Source organism: Tetrao urogallus (assembly GCF_951394365.1).
Source record: "Tetrao urogallus genome assembly, chromosome: 2".
Classification (NCBI taxonomy): Eukaryota; Metazoa; Chordata; class Aves; order Galliformes; family Phasianidae; genus Tetrao; species Tetrao urogallus.
Genome location: NC_136814.1, coordinates 83,937,724 through 83,955,573, shown reverse-complemented (window position 1 = coordinate 83,955,573; position 17,850 = coordinate 83,937,724). Strand labels below are relative to the sequence as shown.

The 17,850-nt window shown below is 38.7% G+C and overlaps 1 protein-coding gene across 1 annotated transcript in view; it reads right to left on the bottom strand.

Moving 5' to 3' along the window:
* The window catches only part of EYS (eyes shut homolog), a gene marked incomplete at both ends in the record, with an annotated part of 656,806 nt that overhangs the window by 441,223 nt on the left and 197,733 nt on the right, over positions 1-17,850 (bottom strand). The window contains 2 exons of the mRNA XM_079532608.1: positions 157-253; positions 10,855-11,114. Coding sequence (XP_079388734.1) covers positions 157-253; positions 10,855-11,114 — 357 coding nt within the window. The remainder of the gene's footprint in view (positions 1-156; positions 254-10,854; positions 11,115-17,850) is intronic.

Here is a 17,850-nt window from a genome sequence, read left to right as displayed (position 1 = left end):
CACAACATGTAATGTGTCAAACTCATCATGAAGAAAAGATGCATTACATAACTGAAGGCCAGCAAACATAATTCAAGCAAAGGACTGAAATAATAGCTAAATGATAAATATTCATGTATCATACCAGGTATCTGTTGCTCAAGTAATTTTCCTCACCTGTAACTGTTAACACCATCCACACAGAGGCCTTCATTCTGGCATGGATGGGAGATGCACTCATCGCTGTTAACTTCACAGTAAGTACCTTCATATCCTGAAACACAGATTATATGAACTATGAATTACTGAGTTCCACCACATGATTTGAAAATAAGGGTCACAGATCCTCTTGTAAGTTGGGTTCTCTGAGATCAGGACCAATTTTGAAAATGCAAGTGCTTAAGAAACCTCGGACAGCACAGAAGCTATTAGAAAAATTGCTGAGAAAAACATCAAGTCCCCTTCTTGCGGTTGCAGCTATGTATCTGTTGTTCTGTATGCTGACTTTAGCTTTCAGACCCTTAGACTAGCTCCTTGGCTTCACCTCAGACCTGCTCCACTGCTGTAGGTTTCACTGGTGATCTGGCATGCCAGGCTAATCATACAGATGGTTATCAGTCCTGCTCTTCTCACCTCATTCAGGTCATCAAGATGGGATCCTTGATGGTGAGGTTCCTGCTCTGGCATGCTTGATAAGAATCTCAGTTCACCTTTGCTTTCAGAGCAGCCCACCCTCACTGCTCTCTTATTCTATAATCAGCTGCAGTAAGTGGACTCCATCCAAAACAAATTTTTCTCCAAATATTTTCATTCAGAACCTTCAACAAGTTCATTTCCAGAGACTAAAGAAGCTTTATCATACTTCTATGAGCCAGAAAGTTCAGATTTGTATGGAGCATCTGGATACTGTGAAATGTAATTGAAAAGGCTTTCTTGGGGTGTGTAGAACACTATCAGAAATGAAAACCTAATAAAAATCCGGAGCATGATGAAAGTTTAGAGAGACCAAATTTATCTAAGGCAGTCAGAAAAAGAAAAAAATTAACTGATTTTAGGATTTAGATGAAGAAAATATGTGACTCGTTAAGATTTTATAGGGAATAACCTCTTAAACTTTCAAGATGCTATGTAATGGAGGAGCATGCTTCTCCTGTTTAAAATACCACAGTTGTCACCAAAATACAGAAAAAGGAAATTGGAGACATTCATCAATCTGCTTCCTCATGACATATCCACTTCATTACGGATATTTTATAGGCTTTTGGGGTAAATAACACTGAAATGAAAATATAAAACACCATTTAGACAAATACTTGAGTGCGGTAGCATATGTTATTCCAGTCCATAGCAAAATATAACTACCTTGAAAGACATAAGTGAAATAAACACAGAGAAGGTATGGCTTTTTATTGTATCTGTACTGGAGAAAAATATTAGCTTCATTACAGAGTTTAACCATCAATTTACTACATTATGATATAATAGCTGTGTGTTTAAGCTAATATTGAATCTTGCCTTTTTAACTCTAATTCACTTACATCTTTAAAAAAAATCAATCTCATTTTTCTTAATCATGTATGCTGAAGCTAAAAAGACATTGAATTATTTGGATAAAAATTTAATCTACAACTTAAAAAAGCAGCCTTTGAACTTATGCAGAAACTCAAAGTTAACCTTGATGGCAAATTTTACAGAACATTTCAGCAAAAACCTTTTGCCTTCAACTTAAAGTATTTAGCAGAACATTTAAGCCTACTTAAAAGGACATACAAATATTATCAGTGCTATTTAATTCCATTTTACATGATTTTTGCATGTCTAGTATGATTTATTAAGTCTGCTAAAAGGATGTGTCAATCAAAGCACAGGTTAATTAGCCAGTTTCACAGAGAAACTTACAGAAATAAATAGCACACACAGTACATTGCTTGTAGAAACAAGATGATCAAATCACAAAATATATACCATTATATTAAGATCAAAATATATGTAGTGTTTATTTTATGACTGTATTTGGACATAACACAATATACATATACACAAACATAACACAATCATAACACTTTCAAATCCAAAAGAATATTCAAAACGATCACTAGGCTTAAGAAAAGAATTACCGTGATAGTTTATTTGCTTTAAGACTATGAGAGACTCCTGGGTCTAACCTCCATGGACATGCAGTTCTTGTATTTTACATGGTAGTCAAATTTCATTTAAAGGTCATTGCAACATATTAATATATTTTCTGTAAGTTACAAATACTGTATACATATACCCATGATCTTCTGGGGTATTTAAACTAAAATTAATTTACAGATGCAATTTTTCTGTAATGCAGAGGTTTTCAGTTTATTTCACTTGGGGGAAAAACAGATGTTTGAGATTTAAAATGACTTTAAATACTTAAAGGGCCAAATATAATTCTGAACCTAATATTTTTATTTGTAAAGCAATTTGAATATCTAAGTAAGCATTCACTTTGTGTAGCCAACAAAATAAAACTTAATTGGTAGTTTATATGGCAAATATACTTTATTCATTTGAATCACAAAAAAAGTCATTCTTATTTTAAGCAAACTATTTTGTAAAGCAGTACATTACTTAAAAGCCTGAAAATATGCATGTTTCTGTAATGTATTGTTACAGTAACAATATTTAGTACTATATTTAAGAAAGTAATATGCACATTTAAATGCAGCTACTTTCTGCCTTTGCTAGTGCAAATCAGTCAAACTAAGATCTGGACTGTAAATCAATACCACATGCAAATGATTTGTTGCAGCTCTCCAGCCATATACTTTAAAAGGTAGCTATTGCAGATTTCAAACCTGAGTGACATATTAAAAATGCCATTTTTGACCTTAACGTTTTTTTTTAATGTGCAAAAACTAAAAGCTTTCTGAACTCAGTTCAAATTACGCTGAACTTCTAAATGAGAAGGAATATCTAATCAATAGAGAAGAGCAAATGGCACACTCTGGCACTTTTAAAAACAGAATTCCATTTATCCATTAGCCAATTCATGGGCAGCTGTTTAAAATTTCCAATATTGAGTTTAATAAATTACCCTAATAAGGATGGATAATCAAGTTGTTGGTTGTTTTTTTTTTCATAAAGAATAGTCAAATGTTACTGTAGTAACTGTAACTGTTACAGTAGTTACTGTAAATCTGAAAATTTAGAAACGAGTAAGAGGCAGACAGAATCTCATTGATATTACGAAGTTTCAAGTAGGATCTTCCTTATAGAGCAGTTATTCACGTTATGGAAAACAAAATAAGATATAGGGATACAATACTTAATTTTAGATTCACTTATTTATCACCAAAAGGAAAAACCTTTAATTATTTTTGAGGAATTGAAATATGATGGCTTCTCCAAAAATAATACCTCTCCTACTGGTCACAATGTCAGAGGTAGATGGTGGTGATATGGCAGTAAAGGGTGAACCTTCCTGCATTCAGTTACATTTTGTTGCTGCCTGACAGATGGCGGCAGTGAGGCAGTTTGACAAAATGGAATCTGACACAGAAGTGCCTATGAAGCAAAGGTCTGTCAGTGAGTTCCTTCATGCAGAAAAAAATGCACCCATTCACATTTGTGTTTTGCTGAATGTTTATTGAGACCAAAAAGAGAATATGAGCACAGTGAGGAGGTGGGTGATGCATTTCAGCAATGACACCAGCATAACAGCTGTAAAAAAGTAGGTCACCTTTGCTTATGCAGAGTTTCTCATTTCAGAGAAATACCACAAAATTTACCTTTCCAGGCAACAAAGAGGACTTACGGGATTCTTTATGAGCTTTATGTATCTGCAGAGCATTGTGGACTTTATTTGTAAGTATCTATTAAACAAGGTTTGCAAGCAGCAGAGATATCACAATAAACTAATTCATACCTATGAAGTCTTCGCATTTTTAGGCACAGTGCTTCATACTATATCAAAATACATATTGTTGAACTCTTGAGTGTTACATCAGGTAATTCTCTGAAGTAGCCTGCTTCACTATTAGCTGAATCACTGCTTATTGCCTGTGCTTGTTGTGGTTTAACATCAATATGTAACTAAGCTCCATCACATTACTCTCATTCCTTCTCCTTATCATAACAGGAGAAAATACTATGAAAAAACTTCACAGGTTGAGATAAGGACTGGAAGATCACACACCAGTTACTATTACGGGAAAAACAAATTTGGTATAAGGGAGGTTCATGTAATTTTTTGCCTATTGCTATTATCAGACTAGAAAAGTAAGAAGCAAAAGCAAAATTATGTTACCTCCCCTCTTCCCCTCACCTTCTTCTACCTCCTCCCTCCAGCAGTGCAAGGAAATGGAGGCTGCAGTCAGTCACAAAATTACAGAATTGCAGGGGTTGGAAGGAACCGCAAGAGATCATCAAATTCAATGCCCCTGCTAAAGCAGATAATTACAATAGATCGCACAGGTAGGCATCTGGACATGTCTTGAATATCTCTATGGAAGAAGACTCCACAACCTGTTCCATTGCTCTATCACTCTTATTGTAAAGAAGTTCTTCTGCATGTTATTACGGAACTTCCTGTGTCCAAGTTTTAGGGCATTGTTCCTTGTCTTGTCACTACACAGCACTGAGAAGAGCCTGGCCTCATCCACTTGCCTCCCACCTCCCTTTAGATATTTATAAACATTAATCAAATCCCTTCTGCTTTTCTTCTTTTCCCCAAGCTGAACAGACGCAGGTTACTCAGGTTTCCCTTACAAGGGAAATGTTTCAGGCCCTCTATCATCTTCAACCATAATACTTCATTTCTGCTGCTCCTTCATGGTCACTTCTTTGCCCCTGTCCCATGTTGGGTCCCTCTCATGTGCTGCTGTCTTTCTCCAGCTGATCCCAGGCGGACTTTCCATGGGCGGCAGCTCTTCAAGCACTGTTCCAACATATCTCTGTACCACAGGGCCCATCCTTCAGGAGCTGATCCCTATGGGCAGCAGTTCTCCCAGACCACCTGCTCCACTATGGACTCATCTCCACGGGCTGCAGTTATAGCCCAGGGCTGCTCCTTCAGGGGCTCTCCATGGGCTGCAGCTTTCTCCACACCACATCCACTGCTGCACTGTGGGCTCTTCCATGGCTACATGGGGGGGATCTGCCCTGTACAGTGCCCATGGACTGCAGGGGTTGGTATGCTCCACCATGGACCTCTTCTTGGCTGCAGGATGCTTCTGCTCTGCTTCTGGAGCACCTTCTGCCTTTCTCCTGCACTGCACTGACCTTTGTGGCTGCAGGGTTTTTCCACTCGTATTCTCTCAGTCTCCCACCTCCAGTTGTACAGCATTGTGTCTCTGTCCTAAACCTGCTCTCTCAGAGGCATCCTCAGCATTGCTCAGGGCTCTGTTCTGGCCGTGGTGTTTCCCTTTTGGAACAGCTGGAGCTGGCTCTCACCTTATGTGTGGCTGCTGCTGTGATCTTCTCAGAGGCCACCCCTGCAACACTCTGCTACCAAAACCTTCCCACAGATGCCTAATACAGCGCACATCTAGAAAATTTACAAAATTGTGCAGGCAGTTGACACAAGTATTAAATATCTTTTTCATTCTAGGTAAAAAAAAAACAACAAAAAACACAACCTTCCTTGCTCATTTACATCATGTCATATGCTGCTATATTTTGCAACTCCTGATAAAACAGATTCGAACTATCTAATTGACTGGATAATTAGCTACATATCATGCAAGTCTTTTAATCAGAATGTCATTGGTACTAAGTCAGGTATCTTGGAATATTCCAACAATGTCAGTTGTGATTACCCTTTGTAATCAGATCTGTAATTCTGGCAGGCTTATCAGGAGAGAAAGGGATACACATGGTAAAAAAAAAATAAAAAGAGAAAATGACACCTTAGAAAATGTATTACCATAAAATGCCTTCAATTAGATTTTTATATTTTACTGTCTCTCCTGTTTTGAAACTCCTTAATAAGTGACGGCGTTTCTTTGAGCACTATTAACTCTTCATAAATTTTGCCTTTTAGCACTTTTCAATACTGAGATATTTTTAGTTTTCCAAGATTTGTTAGTTATGCATTTTAACTGGTTCAGATCTGTCCAGCTAGCTCCCTGAAGATTTCTGAAAATTCCCAGCTAAAAGTTTCAAGCATCCTTGAAGATTCCTTTAAAGTTCCATAAGAATATTGGCTGCAAGGTTTTTGTATTCTTAAGAAACTGTTTGCAAGTATGTTTGGAAGAAAAGATTCGAACTACATGACTCCTTACGGATCTTCCCTGAAAAAGTCTTCAGGATCAATATACTGTATTGAAAGCTGTTTTTTTCTAGTTTTCATAGTGTTCAGTGCTATACTTTCATTCAATAAGTAACTCACACACTTTCTCAGTGACTTTTTTCAACTCTGTAACTCACGGTAATCTTAATAGTAAAAAACCCATGTTATAAATATAACATATTTTCCCTGCATTTTTGCAATTCAGTAAGCAATGAGTGATAATACTGCAGTGTAACACATCAAATATTGTATTTGCAATCTTTGGCTTCTAGGACTCACCTATAACCTGACTATTTTTATGTATTTTTTACGCAGTGATTTCAATATCCTACTTAAATTCCAAATTCATTAATTCCGTACTTACTATTCTCTCTACTGCAGTTTTAATTAAAGTATTCTTTAATTCCCATACTGAATTTTATAGAGATGTTTAGCACAGCTAAACTATTCCACCTTAGAATTTCTTGTACACTGCAGGAGAGATTGTGGCTTTTAAGCCATGGGCCAGGAAAGCTATAAGTACTTGCTGTGTATGAAGACAGAGAGCAATCTACATTTTCAGTCACTTAAGGGAAGATTATTCCTCTGATGGGACAGATCTTCCAGACATCTGAAGCCTTCCGCCTGCGGAAGACCTCATACAGGTGTTCGCAATCGTTAGGGACTCAACGGTCTGTCCATCTACCTCGGTGCACACCAATGTGGTGTATGGTAAAATGGCACTTATTGCAAGCAACACACTCTTCTTATAGTTGTCCCTTATATCACTGTGCTACCAATCACCCTTGCTACGGTTATCTGTGCCCAATAGACGTGTGGCATGTCTTGTCTTGCCATGTCTCATCATGGTTTCTCATGAGTCAAGGAGCCCCCGCAGAGCCTGATGACTGTTACAGCCCCCCTTTCACGTATTTGCTAGCCACGCAAGGGGGCCCACACAGACTACGCCTGGTTACGCCTGGTGACCTTGACAGCCCCCGCTTTACGTATTTCGTTGACTACATCTCTAACTTGCGTATTTTGTTAACTACATCTCCCCCTCCCTAAGCTCAAGCAAATCTACTACAACTCGAGAGGACCCTAACCGCGTACAACCCGAAATCCCCGCATTGCGCCTATACATGCCATTGTCCTCTCGGTTAAGCCTTTTGCCCCGTCACATCGCGATTTGCCAAATAATCCTACCCTAATGTCTTAAACCATACTTATAAATGTAATATACCTATATGCCTATATATAATATGACTATAAGCGTAAAGCATATTAATATTAGACCTAATACAACTATAACTGAATACAGAATAGAGTTAAACAGAGTTAAACATTCCCGTCGCTTTGGTGGACCATCCCATGAGCACTTGCCATCAGTGGTGTTCTCCGTCCTTCTTTACTCTCTCTAGGACACGATGTATCTCTTCTGTGTCATGGTGAACGGTGATCAAGGTTTTCTGTCCATTATCTCTTACATGTTTCAGCAACTGGTGCAGGTCATCATGTTGCAAAAGCTTCCTTACCAAGTTCCTTCCTTGGTAAGCCAAAACGAGATTCATCCCACTTGGAACAGGTGATAGGTCTTTAATCACCGTGTAATTATCCTGCAAGAACTGATGTGATGTCACCGACACTTAATAATTAAAGCCACATCCTACAATACTAGTAAAGTTATAGACAGAGAGATTAGAGATTAGAGTGATTGCTGATAGCTTCAGTGGCACTATCTATGCCCAATATACACCAACATTGTCTCAGGTACCTGTTGGAATGTACCTCAAAATGATAAACATTTGTTCAATAACAAGGCAGATGTCTCAGGCTTTGAGAGCATTGCTCTCACAAACCAACCGTATGAAATTGCTTGTTCTCCAGGCCTCAATCTGGCCACCTGTCCATGAAGGGAACCCATTCTGATGCCCACAGTGCATACTGCACTGGCTTAAGCACCATGCACATCAGATTTGTTACATGCTGAAAGAGAAGGCCTGATGCTGTCAGGACTTCTAATGCATTTAAAGTGAGGGGTGATTTCAATCCCCATTTCTCTGCACAATCTATCAGGCGTGTGATGCCTTTCAGATCAAGGGATACCTCTTCCGGGCCTCTGTTATCATTCCCTACTATCAGGAAGATCTCCAGTACTCTTCCTTCCTCTATCAGGCTAGATCTAAACTTCTCACAATCTGTTAGTGCATCTCTCTTAACTCTTAAATGCAAATTCACCTCTCTCCTTTTGCTATCCTTTTCAGTCACAGCTGGAAGCTGCGGGCTCCGCACCGCTCCCACTGTGCCCATCTCCCTTTGATCATGCACTGACTGTTGTAGAGGCTTCTGATTGGTTGCATGCGCACTCAATCTTGTAAAAGGATGTGTGGGTCGAGTCAATGGGTCTGAACACTGTGGCAGAGAGTGGGTCCGGAGACTATCGTTATTTCTTTCTCCGTCGGGTGCAACCTGAGCAGAGGGCGCCGGCCGGACGCCACCTACTCCTTCAGACGCAGTCAGGGTGGACAGTGCTGGCCGGACACTATCATCCCAGCGCCTGTAACTTACATCGCTTCCCTTTCTCTCTGCTGTTTTTTCTTCTACTACCTCCCTAACTTTTGACCAATCCGTACCCGAGCCATGCCCGTAGTTCCCACCAGTGGTGTTACTGCATTCCACCTCCTGAGAGGAGACAGCAAGTGTGCCATCCCAGCTCACTATTCCCCCTGCCCCCACAGGGGGCAGATTACACGGAGACAGCGGTTGTTGTGGATACAGCGGAGGGGTTTCAACGACCTTGCATTCCTGCACTTTAGCCGTTTTGCAAGATAAAAGCGCAGACAGTTGAACGCCTTCTTCTACTTGTTTATGCGAAGCTCGAGCCGAGGGGGGAGCAGAAGGGGGTGCCGATGGTGCGGACGAGATGTTAGTCGCCATAGCTGAGAGCATATTTGCGGTGTTCTCTTCCTCAGGGGACCTGCAAGAAAGTACGCTTCCCGCGCCGTTTCTCACGGTGTTATTAAATTCCAAACCCATCATAACGCGCGCAGCTTCAGGAATTCTATCTTCTTCTCTCGCGGCTCGGAGAGCGCCGAGGACCAACCCCCAGATTTTCAACTCTCCTGACTTCCCGAGTACCATCGCCCGCTGGGAAAGCGCTGCGGTGATGGGATCCCAGGACCCCGGGGTATATAAATCTGAGGGAGATGTAAGCAATCCCTCCTTTTGTAAAAGGGACAACATTGCCCCTATTTCCTTCTTAGAAGGAGAAGTTTTCCCGCAATAGGTCTTACACGCGGACGAAATCACCTTTATGACGGCCTCCATGTTCACTCCGCCGGGTGTTCCTCCCCCGCGGATCACACAGCCACCGGGCTTCTCTTCCGATGGCTTCCTGGGTCCTCGGCAGGTTAAGCAGGCTCCTGGCGCCGTGGAGCCCCCTCCGACGCTACCCAGCTTCCACTCTCCTAAGCCGCAGCCCCCTCTTCTAGGGTCATCGCCTCCTTCCCCACGGGAGACGGATGAGAGTAGGATCGCCACGCCGCCTGTGGCCGACCACTATTCCCTAACGATCACGTCGGGGTCACCAAATGAAGCCTTCCGCCTGCGGAAGACCTCATACAGGTGTTCGCAATCGTTAGGGACTCAACGGTCTGTCCATCTACCTCGGTGCACACCAATGTGGTGTATGGTAAAATGGCACTTATTGCAAGCAACACACTCTTCTTATAGTTGTCCCTTATATCACTGTGCTACCAATCACCCTTGCTACGGTTATCTGTGCCCAATAGACGTGTGGCATGTCTTGTCTTGCCATGTCTCATCATGGTTTCTCATGAGTCAAGGAGCCCCCGCAGAGCCTGATGACTGTTACAGCCCCCCTTTCACGTATTTGCTAGCCACGCAAGGGGGCCCACACAGACTACGCCTGGTTACGCCTGGTGACCTTGACAGCCCCCGCTTTACGTATTTCGTTGACTACATCTCTAACTTGCGTATTTTGTTAACTACAGACATCTCAGCAGGAAGAGCAACCAATTCCAACTTTGTCCAATTTTTGCACATCTTTTAGAGATGTTGTGCACAGTTAAACTGTTCCTCTGCTCTGCATTAGAATTTTTTGTACACTGCAGGAGAGGTTGTGGTTTTTAAGCCATGGGCCAGGAAAGCTTTAAGTATCCATTGTGATTTTGGCTGTTGTGTATGAAGACAGACAGCAATCTACATTTTCAGTCAAGGGAAGATTATGCCCATGTTGGGGCAGGTCTTCCAGACTTCTCAGCAGGAAGAACCAATTCCAACTTGGTCCAAATTTTGTACTGATTCAGCCTGCCTGTTTTGTCAATTTGGTCTATCAGCTCTGCTGATCAAATTCATCTCTATCTTTTTAGTAACAATTGATTTAAAAATGGTAATTCTGAATACTGGAGTATGAACAACCATAGATTTAATAAGTATTGTAATACAATAAATTAATATTAGGCAAGTTGACTACTATTTTACTTGCTATAATTCATGAAGATTTTATGTGCTTTGAAAGGTATACATTTTCAATGAACATAATAAGTTCAATATGTATTTGCAAATATTCTGCAGTGCAGACAATAGAGAATGTTAATTACACCAGCTCTTACCTGTTTTGCAAATGCACATGGGATTTCCATCAGCTTGTGCCAGGCAAGTTGAGTTGTTTACGCATGGATTGTAAGGCAGCTCACAAGGACTGAAGCGCTGATGGCAAAAGTCACCAGTATAAAATGGAGGACAGATGCATACAAACTGTCCCTGCTTAACAGATTCATAACAGGTAGCTCCATTCAAGCATGGTTCAGAATCACATTCATTTATGTCTTCACTGCAGTCTGGACCTGTCCATCCTGCTGTACACAAGCATCTGAAGAAAAAAAAAAAAAAAAAGAGGCAACACATTGGACAAAGGAAAACCCACAATTTATCCCAATTGATTCCATATATTTATATAAAAAATAATCAAGAATCCACTGTGAATAGCTTTTTTTTTTACTATCAGCTTGCACTACAAGAAAAAGTTATGTTGAGGTTCTTCTTCCACAGTTCATTTATGTGAAGACAAAATGAGTTATTGTGAGTCACTAGATTTATCCACTTGAATTATATCCAGTTTATTTATGCTGACAGAATCACCTGTGAATCTTTTCTAAGCTGTTACACAATAACAGAAATTGTCAAACATGGAATACAATGTTCTTCTAGTTCCAGGAATGGAAAGACAACTTTTCATATGTGTGAAATCTCTAGATAGGTACTCCACTGTTTAGGATGAAATGTGGCAGGCAACATTCAGTACACTTCTAAGAAAGAAGGCAGTTGATCAAAAGCACAATAAGAATTAAGAATCTTTTTTTTCATGACATTCCCTTTTTCTGAATGTCCATGTGAAGGGCTGATGACAAAAAAAGAAAAGTCTACATTTTATCTCGTCATTAAGAATTTACTTTCATGAACTTGATAAGTATCTGTTTTTATTTGCAACAAGAATATAAGGTTCTAAAAACTCAAAGATTACAATTTGCTAATAATTTCAAAGTTCACAAAGAAAATTCCTCATTAACTGCAATAAATGAAGATTCTGTTCTGCATTCTACATATCTAACTAATGAATCCAACTACTCACTGCCTGCCTATTTAAATATGATTTGAGCATATTCAATCATTGAAATGAAACTTGTCCAAGGCACAAAATACTAATGTAATGCTTCTCTGTATCAAAGCAAGACATTATTAAAGGCCTTCTTGTTTTACAAAGTTTTTTGGATAATATATTTTTTTCATATATTTTTGAGCCTTTAAATGCCATTATACATGAAGAGTATGCACTTTGAAAAGTATACATCCTTTTTACTTTCACTGAAGATAGCAGTAAATTCCACATTAACTTGAAAATATTTTGCTCTACAACAGACAATGTGAAAGGTTAACTACAGCAGCTCTTACTTGTTTTGTCTGAGGTTGCTTCCAGGCATTAAGCCATTCAAATACAGCTTGATAGCTCTACTTTGATAAAAGAATGTTTTCTTAAACAATAAAAAGAACATTCAATGGAGGGCGCAGGTATATTTGCCACACAAAATGAGAACCTGGCCCCTTTAAAACAAACTGAGTGTTTTCTTTGGAATGTTTAATTTTCTGTGTGATTGGTTTGTGGGGTACAATATCCATGCTACATCAAATGAAATGGTTATTACTAAGGAACTTTATCATTTCAAAGTCTGGACTCCTTCAGCAATGAAGACACAAAATTAGGTTACTGCGTCTTATTAATGGGAAGAAAAATAGTCTTTTCTAAAAAGACCATTTCATTCATTACATTAGAAAGCCAAGATGATTTTTAGGCTACTTGAGCAAGCAAGCAAACAAATAAATAAAATTTGTTATTTATGATAAATATTTACATATTTATATATATACACAAATAAGAGTCACTGCTCAATTTCTGCCAATTTTACCAACTTCTAAACTCACATAAAAAGTTCTATTAGTGCTAGCAAAATATCATTAATGTTTTCATATAGCCGTTAAGGAGCAAAATGCAAATATGAGAGATATTCTTTGTGTTTATTCCTTAATATGTAAACTATCAATTTCTTTTTTTCATTGATACTTGGTATTTAAATAACGACAAGCTTTATAAAAGCAAATCTTCACAGGGCCTTTCTTATAAGAATGTCAGTATGTGTGAAAAGATGACAAAATTTAAAATTAAAAAGCAACAAATTGCTAAATAGAGCATATTATACATCTCCGGAACAACTATGGAAACATAAAACTTATGTTACAGTTATGCAAATGGAATCTTATGCTTTCCCTCTTTTAAAACACTTGTTTAAAAGAATAGTAATAAGAAGATAATTCATCAGAAATATCAAGAATGGTGTTATACTCTTTTTGCTCTACTCTATCAGTTGTGAGAAGAACCTGAAACTTATTGAAATGGTCTTCTAGTTTTAAACAGCAGAACATTCTTTTGAACAGAATAATTTATAGCATTTTCATAAAGAGGAAGCATATACCAGCAAATGTAATATGACAAACAAGAATTAAACTGATTTAAAATTCTTAATTTTAGTTAATTACCCTTCCTTCAGAATCTGTATTAAATATTTCCTTTTGAATAACCAAATTCAAACACATTGATATTCCAAAATCAAATAACACACAATTATATTCTTTAAACTATTTATTTAGGTTATAATATATATCCATATATTGTTTTAAATGTGACTTTAATGTAGAGATTAGCTTCTATAAATATAATACATTAACTTTCCATATAGATTTCTCAAAGTTAAAAATGGTGAGATCCAACTTCATTACCCTCTGCAATTTCATGAGGAGGGGAAGCACTTAGTGCTGGTCTCTTCTCCTGGGAGACAATGACAGAACATGTGGAAACACCACAAACCTTCAGGGAAGGTTTAGACTAAACTATGGGAAAATTTATTTACTGTAAGGGTAGTCAAATACTGGAAAAGGATTCCTAGCAAGATGCTTGATGCCCCATGCTCGTTGATGTTCAAGATTATGCTCTCATTAATATGCTTTAACTTTTGGCTAGCCCTGAAGAGGTCAGGCAATTGGACTCAAAAACATTTGAAAGTCCCTTCCAATGTAACTCCTCTATTCTACTCCATTCTAGGCAAATCATAGGTAAGAATTTTAGGAATCACAGAACAGAGAATGCTGGAAGATGTCATTAGCTGACCGTCTGTGAAACTATTACTTTGTGTAGTAGAAAAGAACACTCTGTGCAGTTTTGGGTGCCGCAATATAAGGACATAAAACTGTTAGAGAATGCCCAAAGGAAGGCTAAAATGGTGAAGAGTCTTCAGTGCAAGATGTATGAGGAGCAGCTAAAGCCCCTTGGTTTGTTCAGCCCAGAAAAGAGGAAACACAAGAGAAAAGAGGCCTCATGGGGGGAGTGGAGGGGCAATGTTGATCTCTACTCTCTGGTGACAGTGGCAGGACCAGTGGGAATGGCACGAAGCTGCATCGTGGGAGGGTCAGGTTGGGAAAAATTTCTTCACTGAGAGGCATGTCAGGCACTGGAATGGGCTCCCCAGAGACACAGCATCAAGCTGATGGAGTTCAGGAAGCGTTTGGACAACGCTCACAGACATAAGGTTTGATTTTTAGGTGGACCTGTGTGGAGCCAGGAGTTGGACTTAATGATCCTTTTGGGTCTCTTCCAACTCGGGATATTCTATGCTTTTATGATTCTAGGTTGCTGGGAATAAGGGTCAAGAAGAGCAGGTTGTTCAGGTTTGTGCCCAGTTGGGCTTTGAGTATCTCTAAAGATTGCAAAGCTCATAACCACTCTGAGCAACGTGCTACAGTGCCTGGGTCTCCCTCACAGTCAAAAAACATTTTTTTTGTGATTAAGTGAATTTCATCTTAGTCACCTCATGCCCATTTCTTTTTGTCCTCTCACTGGGTTGCACTAAGAAAACTCAGGCTCCAACTCTTTCATCTCCATCCACTTGTTATTTATACACTTTGCTAAGAGGCATTCTGAAGCAAAGACATCTTTACAGCAACCTATTTTGAATCTCAGAATTCTAAAGTGTCTTTCTATCAATTAGGAAAGCCTACTGGTGTGCTCATTCCTACCCAGTTCAGCTAAAAAGTCTGGAAAAATATCAAATCTTAACAAAAGCAGTAATGCAGATGATTACACTTCAGCAAAACACGTTCCAGAAGGAACTGTTCTTGCTTTCAAATATCTTACATAAGAAAAACAGAAGAAATTGACATTTTGAGCCCTAGTTCCATACGTATATATATCAAAGTACTTGCCTTTTCACAGATAACATCTGCAAAAAAAAAGATGATACATGGATGATGGAAAAAAAAAGAAGAAAAAAAAAAAAAAAACCAACACAAAACTACCTATAGTAGAACTGTTCTTTCTTTAGGGGCTCAGTCAAAGCTACTAGAATCCTGAACCGAATCCATGATAAACTGTGGCCATCATTCACCTACCTTTCTATTTGATAGAATCTTGATTAGAATGGGCAGTATGTTGAGTGAAGTTTAGGTCAGCCTGTTAGCTATACAGTACATGCAGTAATGGTCCATTTTATAGCTAGTTTGTATTCTCTAGCACATTGAATCACGCCAGCTAGCAGCATGAAAAGCTGCAGTGCTCAATAACAAATTTAATCCTTGTAAACTGGAGGCTATTGATTGTCTGAAGTAGTAAAATGAGAGCTTGCTTTCCATACATGTAAGGTTTTGAATTTAGAAAACTGTCAGTAACATGCATCACAAAATTCTGGACATATATTTCCAGTTACTATAGAGGCCTCAAAAATTCATTTTTCTTGCTCCTATTTCCTGCACAAACACTTTTCTTCTATGATAGTTTAAACATTCTTTGTTCCTCAGACAGTTGTGACCCATCTTACGTACTCCATCTTGCACCTGTAAAAGCCCCATTATGAGGCTATCTCTGATATTCGTTTGGTGCTACTACTTCTCCATTTTTCTATGCCACTCCTAAATGCTTGCCTCAAATTCCCACATCTCTCCTACTTTCCTCCAAATTCCATCTTGAGTCTCTCTTCATCATCACTCATATTCCTTCTCAATTTACTTTATTCTGAAACTCTCCATTTGTAAGCCATTAAAGCCACTGCTTGACCTGAGCTGGGTATCACTGCTTTAACCCCTAATGCTTCAGCCCACTGATTTCTGTTACCCCTACTTTAACTTCATTTCATCCCCTGTGAGGCGAGTCTATGCCTGACAAACAACAGCTCTTGGTGCACAACAAGCTGAGGGATTAAGAGAGCACTACAAAGCTGCAGCTGGTAATCCAAGAGAAGGAAGTTAGCTTTTTACAGGAAAACATAATGACCAGAACAGCGTATGAGTAAAATCCCTCCCACATACCTGGGGCTCTCCCTTGTAACAAAAACTTCCAGATGCTGATATTTGTCATGACCTCTGTTCCCATCCCACCCCACTTCTTTTTGAGAAGGACTGAAAATATTCACCTCAGGACTCAGACATTGGCACTGATCGTAACACACAGAGAACGTTTTGACAGGGACTAGCTTTCTTGCTTAAGAGTTTTAGTAGTAATACTGATGCTTTTCTGTATGAGATCATTTTGACCATTAGACTGTTAAAGCTCTCACTGGACTAACGATCAATTCTTATTGATACATCCCTCCACTTCTATTTTGATATACCATATGTAGCGGGGTTCTTGTCCTTCCAGATTATGTAGTATGCTTGAATACATTGCAAGCAAAGACTAGAAATGCTGATAGATTAGTTAACTACAGTGCTACGGCACATTAAGGAAACTCCCATCTATTTTGTACCAAATACAAATACCACTATAGCAATAGTTTGGAATGCTATCTTCTGCCCCTGCTCATCCAAATTGCATGTGTGCATATGGATGGGTGTGTAGGGAGTGGCATTATTTATATATATTTAAAGCCTTGATCAGTTAAGATACTACAGTGAGAGTACACAGAGAAGCAAGAAATACCTTCTCATGCTACACAGATGCCACCTTTCATATCTTCAACAGAAAAGAGCTAGCAATGCTGGTTTATTTCTTGAACCTTCTAGAGAAAGTCATAATTTCTTCGTTGTTAAAATCATATGAAATGTTTTCCATTGGAAAATATTGAAATAATTACAAGTTGCCTGCAGAACCGCCACTAGAGGGCGATCTCATTAGAAAGATTGTGCTCAGAAGAACACAAACACTGAAGAATTCTAATAAAGAAAGATGCTATAAGTAAAACTAAACATTAATACCGTCACTCGAGACATATGGCTTGGCACCAGAAAATACAGTATGGTTTGGCATCAACAGTCTTGTTTGTAGACCATGACCAAATAGAAAACACTAAACTGCCTTCAATTTTCTTGAAATTCTTATTTTAGACATGATAGGAATCCACCAAAACTGAAAACAAAACAAAACAAAACAAAAAAAATCATGTTTTTAGGGCACTTATTTTTCCATTTGCTTTGCTGTTCTACTTACTGCATTCAAGATTTAAAAGAAATAATAATACATTAATTTTGAAGTATCAAATCATCCCTTAAAAAATTCCATCTCTTAAAGTCTCTGAATTGAATCAGAAGGGCATCATAGTTTATTTTAGGAAGTCAGAACACAACAGATAATAAAGAAAAAGAAAGATCTGGCTAAATTTGTGTTAAGTATGCAAAAGTGCTAAAAAATTCACTTGAATTACTGCTGATCTCATATTCTGGCATATGAAGTTGCTCTTTTGAGTAATACTATCTATTACAAAAACTTGCTTTAGACTTGCCTCTGTTCCTGACGAAAAGGTAAGGGAAAAGAATATATTCCTTTTTATCTTGCCATTTGTTTTCACTAACATCAAAAGCTACATTCTTTGTATGTCCTTTCATCCCACACCGCAACGACAATCAGTACAACAACAAAGTACCTCTAGACTGCTTCCAGCAGTCTAGAAGAAAACACATACTTTCCATCATTTTAACAGGCAATTCTTCTCCAAATACTGAGTGAAAACCTCTTTGTGAAAACACAGCATCAGTTAATAAATACTACAGTGAACATTACACAAAGCTTCGGT